General features: G+C 46.6%; 2 protein-coding genes across 6 annotated transcripts in view; one reads left to right on the forward strand and one right to left on the reverse strand.

Annotated features, from left to right (window-relative positions):
• The window catches only part of drg2 (developmentally regulated GTP binding protein 2), a 28,112-nt gene extending 19,855 nt beyond the window's left edge, over positions 1–8,257 (reverse strand). Inside the window, exons 1-4 of one of the 5 annotated variants that reach the window (XM_029747680.1) lie at positions 8,129–8,257; positions 6,115–6,220; positions 5,125–5,285; positions 3,219–3,308 (exon numbers count right to left, since the gene is read on the reverse strand). In XM_029747680.1, the coding sequence (XP_029603540.1) occupies positions 3,219–3,308; positions 5,125–5,285; positions 6,115–6,178 (315 nt within the window). In that variant the 5' untranslated portion in view covers positions 6,179–6,220; positions 8,129–8,257. Of the gene's footprint in view, positions 1–3,218; positions 3,309–5,124; positions 5,286–6,114; positions 6,221–7,818; positions 7,998–8,027 lie in introns of those variants that run through there. The other 4 variants (XM_029747679.1, XM_029747678.1, XM_029747681.1 and 1 more) reach the window with 4 other exon arrangements.
• A 112-nt stretch (positions 8,258–8,369) lies between these two features.
• Positions 8,370–11,367, forward strand: LOC115188853 (FAD-linked sulfhydryl oxidase ALR-like). Its single transcript, XM_029747683.1, has 3 exons — positions 8,370–8,603; positions 10,216–10,430; positions 11,168–11,367. Exons 1-3 carry the CDS (start codon positions 8,391–8,393, stop codon positions 11,328–11,330), a joined length of 591 nt encoding a protein of 196 aa, XP_029603543.1. The 5' UTR covers positions 8,370–8,390; the 3' UTR covers positions 11,331–11,367.
• Positions 11,368–15,560: the final 4,193 nt, after the last annotated feature.

Consider the following 15,560-nt stretch of genomic DNA (forward strand, 5'->3'; position numbering starts at 1 on the left):
TGTTGGTTCCATTATACTGCAGGACAACAGGATGGGTCATTATACACTACTGCCAGCTGGATGTTGGCTCCATTATACTGCAGGACAACAGGACGGGTCATTATACACTACTGCCAGCTGGATGATAACTCCATTATACTGCAGGACAACAGGACGGGGTCATTATACACTACTGCCAGCTGGATGTTGGTTCCATTATACTGCAGGACGGGTCATTATACACTACTGCCAGCTGGATGTTGGTTCCATTATACTGCAGGACAACAGGATGGGTCATTATACACTACTGCCAGCTGGATGTTGGTTCTATTATACTGCAGGACAACAGGACGGGTCATTATACACTACTGCCAGCTGGATGTTGGTTCCATTATACTGCAGGACAACAGGACGGGTCATTATACACTACTGCCAGCTGGATGTTGGTTCCATTATACTGCAGGACAACAGGATGGGTCATTATACACTACTGCCAGCTGGATGTTGGTTCCATTATACTGCAGGACAACAGGATGGGGTCATTATACACTACTGCCAGCTGGATGTTGGCTCCATTATACTGCAGGACAACAGGATGGGGTCATTATACACTACTGCCAGCTGGATGTTGGTTCCATTATACTGCAGGACAACAGGATGGGTCATTATACACTACTGCCAGCTGGATGTTGGTTCCATTATACTGCAGGACAACAGGATGGGGTCATTATACACTACTGCCAGCTGGATGTTGGTTCCATTATACTGCAGGACAACAGGATGGGGTCATTATACACTACTGCCAGCTGGATGTTGGTTCCATTATACTGCAGGACAACAGGACGGGTCATTATACACTACTACCAGCTGGATGTTGGCTCCATTATACTGCAGGACAACAGGACGGGTCATTATACACTACTGCCAGCTGGATGTTGGTTCCATTATACTGCAGGACAACAGGACGGGTCATTATACACTACTGCCAGCTGGATGTTGGTTCCATTATACTGCAGGACAACAGGATGGGTCATTATACACTACTGCCATCTGGATGTTGGTTCCATTATACTGCAGGACGGGTCATTATACACTACTGCCAGCTGGATGTTGGTTCCATTATACTGCAGGACAACAGGACGGGTCATTATACACTACTGCCAGCTGGATGTTGGTTCCATTATACTGCAGGACAACAGGATGGGTCATTATACACTACTGCCAGCTGGATGTTGGCTCCATTATACTGCAGAACAACAGGACGGGTCATTATACACTACTGCCAGCTGGATGTTGGCTCCATTATACTGCAGGACAACAGGACGGGTCATTATACACTACTGCCAGCTGGATGTTGGTTCCATTATACTGCAGGACGGGTCATTATACACTACTGCCAGCTGGATGTTGGCTCCATTATACTGCAGGACAACAGGATGGGTCATTATACACTACTGCCAGCTGGATGTTGGTTCCATTATACTGCAGGACAACAGGATGGGGTCATTATACACTACTGCCAGCTGGATGTTGGCTCCATTATACTGCAGGACAACAGGATGGGGTCATTATACACTACTGCCAGCTGGATGTTGGTTCCATTATACTGCAGGACAACAGGATGGGTCATTATACACTACTGCCAGCTGGATGTTGGTTCCATTATACTGCAGGACAACAGGATGGGTCATTATACACTACTGCCAGCTGGATGTTGGTTCCATTATACTGCAGGACAACAGGACGGGTCATTATACACTACTGCCAGCTGGATGTTGGTTCCATTATACTGCAGGACAACAGGATGGGTCATTATACACTACTGCCAGCTGGATGTTGGTTCCATTATACTGCAGGACGGGTCATTATACACTACTGCCAGCTGGATGTTGGTTCCATTATACTGCAGGACAACAGGACGGGTCATTATACACTACTGCCAGCTGGATGTTGGTTCCATTATACTGCAGGACAACAGGATGGGTCATTATACACTACTGCCAGCTGGATGTTGGCTCCATTATACTGCAGGACAACAGGATGGGTCATTATACACTACTGCCAGCTGGATGTTGGTTCCATTATACTGCAGGACAACAGGACGGGTCAGTATACACTACTGCCAGCTGGATGTTGGCTCCATTATACTGCAGGACAACAGGACGGGTCATTATACACTACTGCCAGCTGGATGTTGGCTCCATTATACTGCAGGACAACAGGACGGGTCATTATACACTACTGCCAGCTGGATGTTGGCTCCATTATACTGCAGGACAACAGGATGGGTCATTATACACTACTGCCAGCTGGATGTTGGTTCCATTATACTGCAGGGCAACAGGACGGGTCATTATACACTACTGCCAGCTGGATGTTGGCTCCATTATACTGCTGGACAACAGGACGGGGTCATTATACACTACTGCCAGCTGGATGTTGGTTCCATTATACTGCAGGGCAACAGGACGGGTCATTATACACTACTGCCAGCTGGATGTTGGTTCCATTATACTGCAGGACAACAGGACGGGTCATTATACACTACTGCCAGCTGGATGTTGGTTCCATTATACTGCAGGACAACAGGATGGGTCATTATACACTACTGCCAGCTGGATGTTGGCTCCATTATACTGCAGGACAACAGGACGGGTCAGTATACACTACTGCCAGCTGGATGTTGGTTCCATTATACTGCAGGACAACAGGATGGGGTCATTATACACTACTGCCAGCTGGATGTTGGTTCCATTATACTGCAGGACAACAGGATGGGGTCATTATACACTACTGCCAGCTGGATGTTGGTTCCATTATACTGCAGGACAACAGGACAGGGTGTGTGGTATGGGGTGTTATGGGGTGTATGGTGGTGTTATGGTATGGGGTGTATGGGGTGTTATGGGGTGTATGGGGTGTTATGGGGTGTATGGGGTGTTATGGGGTGTTATGGGGTGTATGGTGGTGTTATGGTATGGGGTGTATGGGGTGTTATGGGGTGTATGGGGTGTTATGGGGTGTTATGGGGTGTATGGTGGTGTTATGGTATGGGGTGTTATGGGGTGGTATGGGGTGTTATGGGGTGTTATGGGGTGTTATGGTGTGGTATGGGGTGTATGGTGTAGTATGGTGTGTATGGGGTGTTATGGTGTGGTATGGGGTGTTATGGGGTGGTGTATGGGGTGTATGGGGTGTATGGGGTGTATGGGGTGTTATGGGGTGTATGGTGGACGTACCTCTATAACTCCTGGGATACAGGTCAGGGTGGTGAACTCATAGGAAGCTGCTTCACTGGCTGTTGCTGTCATCAGACTGAGGAAGGTGGACTAGAGGACAGAGACATGAGTTAACACACAGGACTAGAGGACAGAGACATGGGTTAACACACAGGACTAGAGGACAGAGACATGGGTTAACACACAGGACTAGAGGACAGAGACATGGGTTAACACACAGGACTAGAGGACAGAGACATGAGTTAACACACAGGACTAGAGGACAGAGCCATGGGTTAACACACAGGACTAGAGGACAGAGCCATGGGTTAACACACAGGACTAGAGGACAGAGCCATGGGTTAACACACAGGACTAGAGGACAGAGCCATGGGTTAACACACAGGACTAGAGGACAGAGCCATGGGTTAACACACAGGACTAGAGGACAGAGCCATGGGTTAACACACAGGACTAGAGGACAGAGCCATGGGTTAACACACAGGACTAGAGGACAGAGCCATGGGTTAACACACAGGACTAGAGGACAGAGACATGAGTTAACACACAGGACTAGAGGACAGAGCCATGGGTTAACACACAGGACTAGAGGACAGAGCCATGGGTTAACACACAGGACTAGAGGACAGAGCCATGGGTTAACACACAGGACTAGAGGACAGAGCCATGGGTTAACACACAGGACTAGAGGACAGAGCCATGGGTTAACACACAGGACTAGAGGACAGAGCCATGGGTTAACACACAGGACTAGAGGACAGAGCCATGGGTTAACACACAGGACTAGAGGACAGAGCCATGGGTTAACACACAGGACTAGAGGACAGAGCCATGGGTTAACACACAGGACTAGAGGACAGAGCCATGGGTTAACACACAGGACTAGAGGACAGAGCCATGGGTTAACACACAGGACTAGAGGACAGAGCCATGGGTTAACACACAGGACTAGAGGACAGAGCCATGGGTTAACACACAGGACTAGAGGACAGAGCCATGGGTTAACACACAGGACTAGAGGACAGAGCCATGGGTAACACACAGGACTAGAGGACAGAGCCATGGGTTAACACACAGGACTAGAGGACAGAGACATGGGTTAACACACAGGACTAGAGGACAGAGCCATGGGTTAACACACAGGACTAGAGGACAGAGCCATGGGTTAACACACAGGACTAGAGGACAGAGCCATGGGTTAACACACAGGACTAGAGGACAGAGCCATGGGTTAACACACAGGACTAGAGGACAGAGCCATGGGTTAACACACAGGACTAGAGGACAGAGACATGGGTTAACACACAGGACTAGAGGACAGAGACATGGGTTAACACACAGGACTAGAGGACAGAGACATGGGTTAACACACAGGACTAGAGGACAGAGACATGAGTTAACACACAGGACTAGAGGACAGAGACATGGGTTAACACACAGGACTAGAGGACAGAGACATGAGTTAACACACAGGACTAGAGGACAGAGCCATGGGTTAACACACAGGACTAGAGGACAGAGACATGAGTTAACACACAGGACTAGAGGACAGAGCCATGGGTTAACACACAGGACTAGAGGACAGAGACATGGGTTAACACACAGGACTAGAGGACAGAGACATGGGTTAACACACAGGACTAGAGGACAGAGCCATGGGTTAACACACAGGACTAGAGGACAGAGCCATGAGTTAACACACAGGACTAGAGGACAGAGACATGGGTTAACACACAGGACTAGAGGACAGAGACATGGGTTAACACACAGGACTAGAGGACAGAGCCATGAGTTAACACACAGGACTAGAGGACAGAGCCATGGGTTAACACACAGGACTAGAGGACAGAGCCATGAGTTAACACACAGGACTAAGAGGACAGGTTCTGAGCGTGCTCAGTCTCACCTTTCCAACGGAAGGGAAGCCAATCAGAGCGACGCGAGCGTCTCCAGATTTCATGACGTCGAAGCCCTCTCCTTTGGCTCCTGCGGACTTGGAGGGTTCTAGCAGCTGGGCCCGGTACTTAGCTAGCTTAGCCTTCAGCAGGCCCAGATGGTACTCCGTGGCTAAACACACACAGGGGGAATACTGCGACTTAGCTAGCTTAGCCTTCAGCAGACCCCACTAGCGAGGTGATAGAGTAACTGGCTAGCTAACCAGCCGGCCCACTCTCGTCAGACCCCACTAGCGAGGTGATAGAGTGACTGGCTAGCTAACCAGCCGGCCCACTCTCGGCAGACCCCACTAGCGAGGTGATAGAGTAACTGGCTAGCTAACCAGCCGGCCCACTCTCGGCAGACCCCACTAGCGAGGTGATAGAGTAACTGGCTAGCTAACCAGCCGGCCCACTCTCGGCAGACCCCACTAGCGAGGTGATAGAGTGACTGGCTAGCTAACCAGCCGGCCCACTCTCGTCAGACCCCACTAGCGAGGTGATAGAGTGACTGGCTAGCTAACCAGCCGGCCCACTCTCGGCAGACCCCACTAGCGAGGTGATAGAGTAACTGGCTAGCTAACCAGCCGGCCCACTCTCGGCAGACCCCACTAGCGAGGTGATAGAGTAACTGGCTAGCTAACCAGCCGGCCCACTCTCGGCAGACCCCACTAGCGAGGTGATAGAGTGACTGGCTAGCTAACCAGCCGGCCCACTCTCGGCAGACCCCACTATTGAGGTGATAGAGTAACTGGCTAGCTAACCAGCCGGCCCACTCTCGGCAGACCCCACTAGCGAGGTGATAGAGTAACTGGCTAGCTAACCAGCCGGCCCACTCTCGGCAGACCCCACTAGCGAGGTGATAGAGTAACTGGCTAGCTAACCAGCCGGCCCACTCTCGGCAGACCCCACTAGCGAGGTGATAGAGTAACTGGCTAGCTAACCACACCTCTCTGTCTTACCTTTGTTTTTCTGTGTTCGAGAGATCTCTCTCTCTATCTCTCCGATCTTCTCCAGGATACCCATGTTGTCGCAGCGGGAAGGTTACACTTCTGGACTGGTTACTGCCTGGAGAGAGACAGACATCAGACTGGTTACTGCCTGGAGAGACAGACACATCAGACTGGTTACTGCCTGGAGAGAGAGACAGACATCAGACTGGTTACTGCCTGGAGAGAGAGACACACATCAGACTGGTTACTGCCTGGAGAGAGAGACAGACACATCAGACTGGTTACTGCCTGGAGAGAGAGACAGACATCAGACTGGTTACTGCCTGGAGAGAGAGACAGACATCAGACTGGTTACTGCCTGGAGAGAGACAGACAGACACATCAGACTGGTTACTGCCTGGAGAGAGACAGACAGACACATCAGACTGGTTACTGCCTGGAGAGAGACAGACAGACACATCAGACTGGTTACTGCCTGGAGAGAGACAGACAGACACATCAGACTGGTTACTGCCTGGAGAGAGACAGACACATCAGACTGGTTACTGCCTGGAGAGAGAGACAGACATCAGACTGGTTACTGCCTGGAGAGAGAGACAGACACATCAGACTGGTTACTGCCTGGAGAGAGAGACAGACACATCAGACTGGTTACTGCCTGGAGAGAGACAGACACATCAGACTGGTTACTGCCTGGAGAGAGAGACAGACACATCAGACTGGTTACTGCCTGGAGAGAGAGACAGACACATCAGACTGGTTACTGCCTGGAGAGAGACAGACATCAGACTGGTTACTGCCTGGAGAGAGACAGACATCAGACTGGTTACTGCCTGGAGAGAGAGACAGACACATCAGACTGGTTACTGCCTGGAGAGAGAGACAGACATCAGACTGGTTACTGCCTGGAGAGAGAGACAGACACATCAGACTGGTTACTGCCTGGAGAGAGAGACAGACACATCAGACTGGTTACTGCCTGGAGAGAGAGACAGACACATCAGACTGGTTACTGCCTGGAGAGAGACAGACACATCAGACTGGTTACTCCCTGGAGAGAGAGACAGACATCAGACTGGTTACTGCCTGGAGAGAGACAGACATCAGACTGGTTACTGCCTGGAGAGAGACAGACATCAGACTGGTTACTGCCTGGAGAGAGAGACAGACACATCAGACTGGTTACTGCCTGGAGAGAGAGACAGACATCAGACTGGTTACTGCCTGGAGAGAGAGACAGACATCAGACTGGTTACTGCCTGGAGAGAGAGACAGACATCAGACTGGTTACTGCCTGGAGAGAGAGACGGACATCAGACTGGTTACTGCCTGGAGAGAGACAGACACATCAGACTGGTTACTGCCTGGAGAGAGAGACAGACATCAGACTGGTTACTGCCTGGAGAGAGAGACAGACACATCAGACTGGTTACTGCCTGGAGAGAGACACAGACATCAGACTGGTTACTGCCTGGAGAGAGACAGACATCAGACTGGTTACTGCCTGGAGAGAGACAGACACATCAGACTGGTTACTGCCTGGAGAGAGAGACAGACATCAGACTGGTTACTGCCTGGAGAGAGACAGACATCAGACTGGTTACTGCCTGGAGAGAGAGAGACAGACAGACAGGTACCAGAGGAGGCTGGTGAGGGGAGGACGTCTCATAATAACGGCTGGAACGGAGCGAATGGAAACGATGTGTTTGATACCATTCCACTCCAGCCATCACCACGAGTCCATCCTCCCGAATCAAGGTCCCACCAACCTCCTGTGACTGAAACGTATCAACACCGCTACTCCACAATAGCCTAGCAGGCTAACTAGCCGTTAGCTTCCTGTTGTTAGAAGACCGCGACTATAACTGGTCAATCACATGAAAACTACACATTTAAACTATAAAACAAAGAAGTGAACGTACAAACACGAAACTGATCAGCCTGTAGTAATATCTAGGAAAAAATACACTTTTAAAAGGTGTTCGACTCAACTGCATGCATAGATAAAAATGACATCACAAACCGGAAGTGGAGGGGTTCCGTTCTCTTTTCACTCCGGTGGGGAACAAAAACATCTAACGTTAACTACCTGGGATAAAATAGTTCCTAGTGAATTCTCTAATAGTTTACAGGACACTGTTCGAGTGGATTTACTGCCCTACATGTTTAGAGTTAATTCAGACATGTGTAGTTGGTGAACACAAAGACCGGGTGTCAAAACACATGGAGGAAGAGTTATAAAGCGTTATAACGGAAGCGTCCTTTCAGCCGCGGGTTCAGGTCCGATGACAGATCCTTCCCACGGTAACATGGCCGCGTCCACCGGAGGATCATCATCATCATCCACCGCGGGCATCCAGGGATTCCCCATCATAACCGGCAGGCCCCAGGAGGACAGCCCCGGTAAGGTCCCGGAGCAGACCGGAGAACCGAAGAAAAAGCCGTGCAGGGCTTGTACCGACTTCAAGTCGTGGATGAAGGTCCAGAAAACGCCACAGGTGAGCTGTGTTCACAGGCAGCAGCCAGACAGACCGCGGAATACAGACCGTGGACTAATTCAATTTAACTCTAATGACGACCCATAGTAAAACAGTTGTATTTACTCTGTTGTCCTTCACCAACTTCACTCTAATGACGACCCATAGTAAAACAGTTGTATTTACTATGTTGTCCTTCACCAATTTAACTCTAATGACGACCCATAGTAAAACAGTTGTATTTACTCTGTTGTCCTTGTGAACTATAGTTGTGTGTTTTCCTTTAGACTCGCAATATGTCAGACGGATACGGGAGTTTTCCGGTAGCGTCTCCTGTTTATATTAGCTCATAAACACGAGGAAAGGTGTAGTTAATACACACGATCAGTTTATAAATGATTTAGCTGGTCTCTCTGGACTTTCCCCAGCCGCCTGCCTGGAGTACATCCCTGTGTTCTCCAAATCAACAAAGATCGGATTAAAGTTATTGTTTTTCATATATATATTATATTGGTACTGGCAGCTAAACTCATCAACAACTAAATATATCATTTATTTAACTATACATGTCACGATTCCAGACGTAACAATGAACAAACAGTCTATTTTTCTAAGCCCTTTATCAGCTGACTTTCCCAGCATTGACTGTCGTAGAGGTGAGAGAAGTGGAGGTGTTTAATGATGTGAAGTGAACGACGGCCGGTGTTCACTAGCAGGCGGTCCGGCGCGGCGAAACACCGCGTCCCGTTCCGGTTCAATGGAAGGAAAACGGCGAGGAGCGGAGAGTTAAAAGTTTCCCAACTTCATAAAGTTAGTTTACGAAAATCACTATTTAGCTAGCTAGCTTTATGGGCGTTTTTACTTTAGGAGACGGTCCTGGCACTTGCTGGACTTTCTTGGGCGCCCTGACGCCTTCTTCACAACAATTGAACCGCTCTCCTTGAAGTTCTTGATGATCCGATAAATGGTTGATTTTAGGTGCAATCTTACTGGCAGCAATATCCTTGCCTGTGAAGCCCTTTTTGTGCAAAGCAATGATGACGGCAGGTGTTTCCTTGCAGGTAACCATGGTTGACAGAGGAAGAACAATGATTCCAAGCACCACCCTCCTTTTGAAGCTTCCAGTCTGTTATTGGAACTCAATCAGCATGACAGAGTGATCTCCAGCCTTGTCCTCGTCAACACTCACACCTGTGTTAACGAGAGAATCACTGACATTATGTCAGCTGGTCCTTTTGTGGCAGGGCTGAAATGCAGTGGAAATGTTTTTGGGGATTCAGTTCATTTGCATGGCAAAGAGGGACTTTGCAATTAATTACAATTCATCTGATCACTCTTCATAACATTCTGGAGTATATGCAAATTACCATCATACAAACTGAGGCAGCAGACTTTGTGAAAAATTAATATTTGTGTTCATTCTCAAAACTTTTGTCCACGACTATACTGTTATCTAATAGAGGTCCTGTCTAGATTAGTGAACCTGAATGATGTCAGTGTGGAAAGCCTACTAACTCTACATGCGTTTCATCATGTTGAGTAATGATGACTTGGTAATGCCCATCAGACAATTCAGTCACGGATAATGTCTGCCTGCCTGTCTGCCTGTCTGTCTGTCCCTGTTTGTGTGCAGGCGGCCCAGGCTGAGCATGTGGAACCCCAGCGGCGGCCGGAATGTCCGCTGGACAGGGAAGAGTTAGGGCGTAACACCTGGTCCTTCCTGCACACCATGGCAGCTTACTACCCAGACCAGCCCTCCATCAGACAGCAGACGGACATGGGACAGTTCATCAACCTCTTCTCTAAGGTCTTCCCCTGCGAGGAGTGTGCTGAGGACCTGCGGACAAGGTCAGGGGTTAAAGGTCAGGGGTTAGAGGTGGCCTTGGTCTGCTAGCTGGACATCTAGGGTCAGAACTATGTCTATAGACACAGAGGTCAGGGGTTAAAGGTGGCCTTGGTCTGCTAGCTGGACATCTAGGGTCAGAACTATGACTAAAGACACAGAGGTCAGGGGTTAAAGGTCAGGGATTAGAGGGCAGGGGTTAGGTGTTATGTTAATGTGTGTTATGTTGGCTGGTGTTGAGAGTTGTATTATTGGTTCTAGTGGGTTAAGGTAACAGATGACTGGCAGTAGATACAGGTCCACTTCCTGCCCAACTAGATAACCAGGAGTTGTATTATTGGTTCTAGTGGGTTAAGGTAACAGATGACTGGCAGTAGATACAGATCCACTTCCTGCCCAACTAGATACCCAGGAGTTGTGTTATTGGTTCTAGTGGGTTAAGGTAACAGATGACTGGCAGTAGATACAGATCCACTTCCTGTCCAACTAGATACCCAGGAGTTGTATTATTGGTTCTAGTGGGTTAAGGTAACAGATGACTGGCAGTAGATACAGATCCACTTCCTGCCCAACTAGATACCCAGGAGTTGTATTATTGGTTATATGTGGTTATCCGATCTGTTAAATACCTATCCAGGCGTCGTAAGATCTGTGAAGACGTCTGCAATGTAGTCGGGCAGCGGGGGACTGCTAGCACCGCTAGCGTTTTATTAACTAATGACATCACTTCCTGTTTCCTCAGGCTGAAGACCAATCAGCCCGACGCTAGCAGTCGCCGTGCCCTCTCCCAGTGGCTGTGCGGCATCCATAACGACGTGAACGCTCGGCTGGGGAAGCAGCGGTTTGACTGTTCCCGCGTGGATGAGAGGTGGCGGGACGGGTGGAAAGACGGCAGCTGTGACTGATCGATCCATTGACCTGATCGATTACTATACCTGGGAACTAAGAGATACAGGACACGTCCATCGACATCCTGTTTCCCTTTATAGTGCCGTTTTGGCGACAGAGACTCTGTTCTATGTTCTGATTGGCTACGGATCTCTCTGCTCTGCCCAGATCTGCATGAGGGCTCACTGTCAATCTGTTGTCCAGAGCCTTCAGACAGTATTCAGACCCCTGGACTTATTCTACATTTTGTTTGTGTTACTGCCTGAATTCAAAATGGATTACATTGTTTTTTTTCTTGTTTTTTTCTTCCTCACCCATCTACACACAATACCCCATAATGACATCACAATACCCCCATAATGACATCACAATACCCCCATCATGACATCACAATATCCCATCATGACATCACAATATCCCATCATGACATCACAATATCCCATCATGACATCACAATATCCCATCATGACATCACAATATCCCATCATGACATCACAATACCCCCATCATGACATCACAATATCCCATCATGACATCACAATATCCCATCATGACATCACAATATCCCATCATGACATCGCAATACCCCATAATGACAAAAGTGAAAACAGGTTTAATTTTTTTTTAATCAAATGTATTGAAAATGAAATACAGAAATATCTAATTTTACATAAGTATTCACACCCCTGAGTCAATACATGGCAGCGATTACAGCTGTGATTCTTTCTGGGTAAATCTCTAAGAACTTTGCACACCTGGATTGCACAATTTGTCTACATTTATATTTTTTGCATGTCTTTGGAATACTCCCAGTATCTGGTGGGAAGCAGACTGAACCAGGTTTTCCTCTCGGATTTTGACTGTGCTTCGCTCTGTTCTGTTTCTTTTTATCCTAAAAAGCTCCCTAGTCCTTGCCGATGACAAGCATACCCATAACATGATGCAGCCACCCCATCCTTGAAGAGTGGTACTCTGTGATGTTGTGTTGGATTTGCCCCAAACAGAACACTTTGTATTCAGGACATAAAGTTAATTTCTTTGCCACATTTTTTTGAAGTTTTACTTTAGTGCCTTATTGCAAACAGAATACATGCTTGGAGTATTTGTATTCTGTACAGGCTTCCTTCTTTTCACTTTGTCATTGAGGTTAGTATTGTGGAGTAACTACAATGTTGTTGATCCATCCTAATTTTTCTCATATGATCACAGACATTACATTCTTGTAACTGTTTTGAAGTCGCCATTGGCCTCATGGTGAAAACTCTGAGCGGTTTCCTTCCTCTCCGGCAACTGAGTTAGGAAGGACGCCTGTATCTTTGTAGTGACTGGCTGTATTGATACACCATCCAAAGTGTAATTAATAACTTCACTATGCTCAAAGGTATGATTCTGTGTTTGAAATTCACTGTTCGACTGAGGGACCTTCCAGATAATTGTATGTGTGGGGTACAGAGATGAGGGAGTCATTCAACAATGATGTAAAACACTATATACACAGTATTATTGCACAGAGTGAGTCCATGTAACTTATTGTGTGACTTGTTCAGCACATTTCTACTCCTGAACTGATTTAGAACATAACAAAGGGGGTGAATCAAATAAAATGTTATTTGTCACGTGGCCGAATACAACAGGTGTAGTAGACCTCACAGTGAAATGCCGAATACAACAGGTGTAGTAGACCTCACAGTGAAATGCTGAATACAACAGGTGTAGTAGACCTCACAGTGAAATGCTGAATACAACAGGTGTAGTAGACCTCACAGTGAAATGCCGAATACAACAGGTGTAGTAGACCTCACAGTGAAATGCTGAATACAACAGGTGTAGTAGACCTCACAGTGAAATGCCGAATACAACAGGTGTAGTAGACCTCACAGTGAAATGCCGAATACAACAGGTGTAGTAGACCTCACAGTGAAATGCCGAATACAACAGGTGTAGTAGACCTCACAGTGAAATGCCGAATACAACAGGTGTAGTAGACCTCACAGTGAAATGCCGAATACAACAGGTGTAGTAGACCTCACAGTGAAATGCCGAATACAACAGGTGTAGTAGACCTCCCAGTGAAATGCCGAATACAACAGGTGTAGTAGACCTCCCAGTGAAATGCCGAATACAACAGGTGTAGTAGACCTCCCAGTGAAATGCCGAATACAACAGGTGTAGTAGACCTCCCAGTGAAATGCCGAATACAACAGGTGTAGTAGACCTCCCAGTGAAATGCCGAATACAACAGGTGTAGTAGACCTCCCAGTGAAATGCCGAATACAACAGGTGTAGTAGACCTCCCAGTGAAATGCCGAATACAACAGGTGTAGTAGACCTCACAGTGAAATGCCGAATACAACAGGTGTAGTAGACCTCCCAGTGAAATGCCGACTACAACAGGTGTAGTAGACCTCACAGCGAAATGCCGAATACAACAGGTGTAGTAGACCTCACAGCGAAATGCCGAATACAACAGGTGTAGTAGACCTCACAGCGAAATGCCGAATACAACAGGTGTAGTAGACCTCACAGCGAAATGCCGAATACAACAGGTGTAGTAGACCTCACAGCGAAATGCCGAATACAACAGGTGTAGTAGACCTCACAGTGAAATGCCGAATACAACAGGTGTAGTAGACCTCCCAGTGAAATGCCGAATACAACAGGTGTAGTAGACCTCCCAGTGAAATGCCGAATACAACAGGTGTAGTAGACCTCACAGTGAAATGCCGAATACAACAGGTGTAGTAGACCTCACAGTGAAATGCCGAATACAACAGGTGTAGTAGACCTCACAGTGAAATGCTGAATACAACAGGTGTAGTAGACCTCCCAATGAAATGCTGAATACAACAGGTGTAGTAGACCTCACAGTGAAATGCTGAATACAACAGGTGTAGTAGACCTTACAGTGAAATGCTTACTTACAAGCCCTTTAACCAACAATGAAGTTAAGAAAAATACATGTTAAGTACAAAATAAGAAATAAAAGTAACAAATAATTAAAGAACAGCAGTAAAATAACAAGGCTATATACAGGGTATTACGGTACAGAGTCAATGTGGAGGCTATATACAGGGTATTACGGTACAGAGTCAATGTGAAGGCTATATACAGGGTATTACGGTACAGAGTCAATGTGGAGGCTATATACAGGGTATTACGGTACAGAGTCAATGTGGAGGCTATATACAGGGTATTACGGTACAGAGTCAATGTGGAGGCTATATACAGGGGGTACCGGTACAGAGTCAATGTGGAGGCTATATACAGGGTGTTACGGTACAGAGTCAATGTGGAGGCTATATACAGGGGGTACCGGTACAGAGTCAATGTGGAGGCTATATACAGGGGGTACCGGTACAGAGTCAATGTGGAGGCTATATACAGGGGGTACCGGTACAGAGTCAATGTGGAGGCTATATACAGGGTATTACGGTACAGAGTCAATGGGCAGGGCTGGTTAGTTGAGGTAATATATATATATATATACTACCGGTCTAAAGTTTTAGAACACCTACTCATTCAAGGGTTTTTCTTTATTTTTTACTATTTTCTACATTGTAGAATAATCGTGAAGACGTCAAAACTATGAAATAACACATATGGAATCATGTAGTAACCAAAAAAAGAGTTTAACAAATCAAAATATATTTTATATTTGAGATTCTTCAAATAGCAGCCCTTTGCTTTGATGACAGCTTTGTACACTTTTGGCATTCTCTCAACCAGCTTCATGAGGTAGTCACCTGGAATGCATTTCAATTAACAGGTGTGCCGCCTTAATTTCTATATAGATCTATATAGTAGTGTATGATCTATAGTGTATGATCTATATAGTGTATGATCTATAGTGTATGATCTATATAGTGTATGATCTATATAGTGTATGATCTATAGTAGATGTTAGTGTATGATCTATATAATAGATGTTAGTGTATGATCTATATAGTGTATGATCTATATAGTGTATGATCTATAGTAGATGTTAGTGTATGATCTATATAATATATGTTAGTGTATGATCTATAGTGTAGATGTTAGTGTATGATCTATATAGTAGATGTTAGTGTATGATCTATATAGTGTATGATCTATATAGTAGATGTTAGTGTATGATCTATAGTGTATGATCTATATAGTAGATGTTAGTGTATGATCTATAGTGTGTGATCTATATAGTAGTGTGTGATCTATATAGTGTATGATCTATATAGTAGTGTGATCTATATAGTAGTGTATGATCTATATAG

This window comes from Salmo trutta, unplaced genomic scaffold (genome assembly GCF_901001165.1).
Source record: "Salmo trutta unplaced genomic scaffold, fSalTru1.1, whole genome shotgun sequence".
Classification (NCBI taxonomy): Eukaryota; Metazoa; Chordata; class Actinopteri; order Salmoniformes; family Salmonidae; genus Salmo; species Salmo trutta.

Excerpts from the sequence above, each read along its gene's own strand:
- LOC115188853 (XM_029747683.1), top strand. The coding sequence starts at position 8,391 with ATGACAGATCCTTCCCACGGTAACATGGCCGCGTCCACCGGAGGATCA. Across the intron at positions 8,604-10,215 it reads AGGTCCAGAAAACGCCACAG|GCGGCCCAGGCTGAGCATGT; the intron begins GTGAGCTGTGTT and ends GTTTGTGTGCAG. Across the intron at positions 10,431-11,167 it reads GCTGAGGACCTGCGGACAAG|GCTGAAGACCAATCAGCCCG; the intron begins GTCAGGGGTTAA and ends CTGTTTCCTCAG.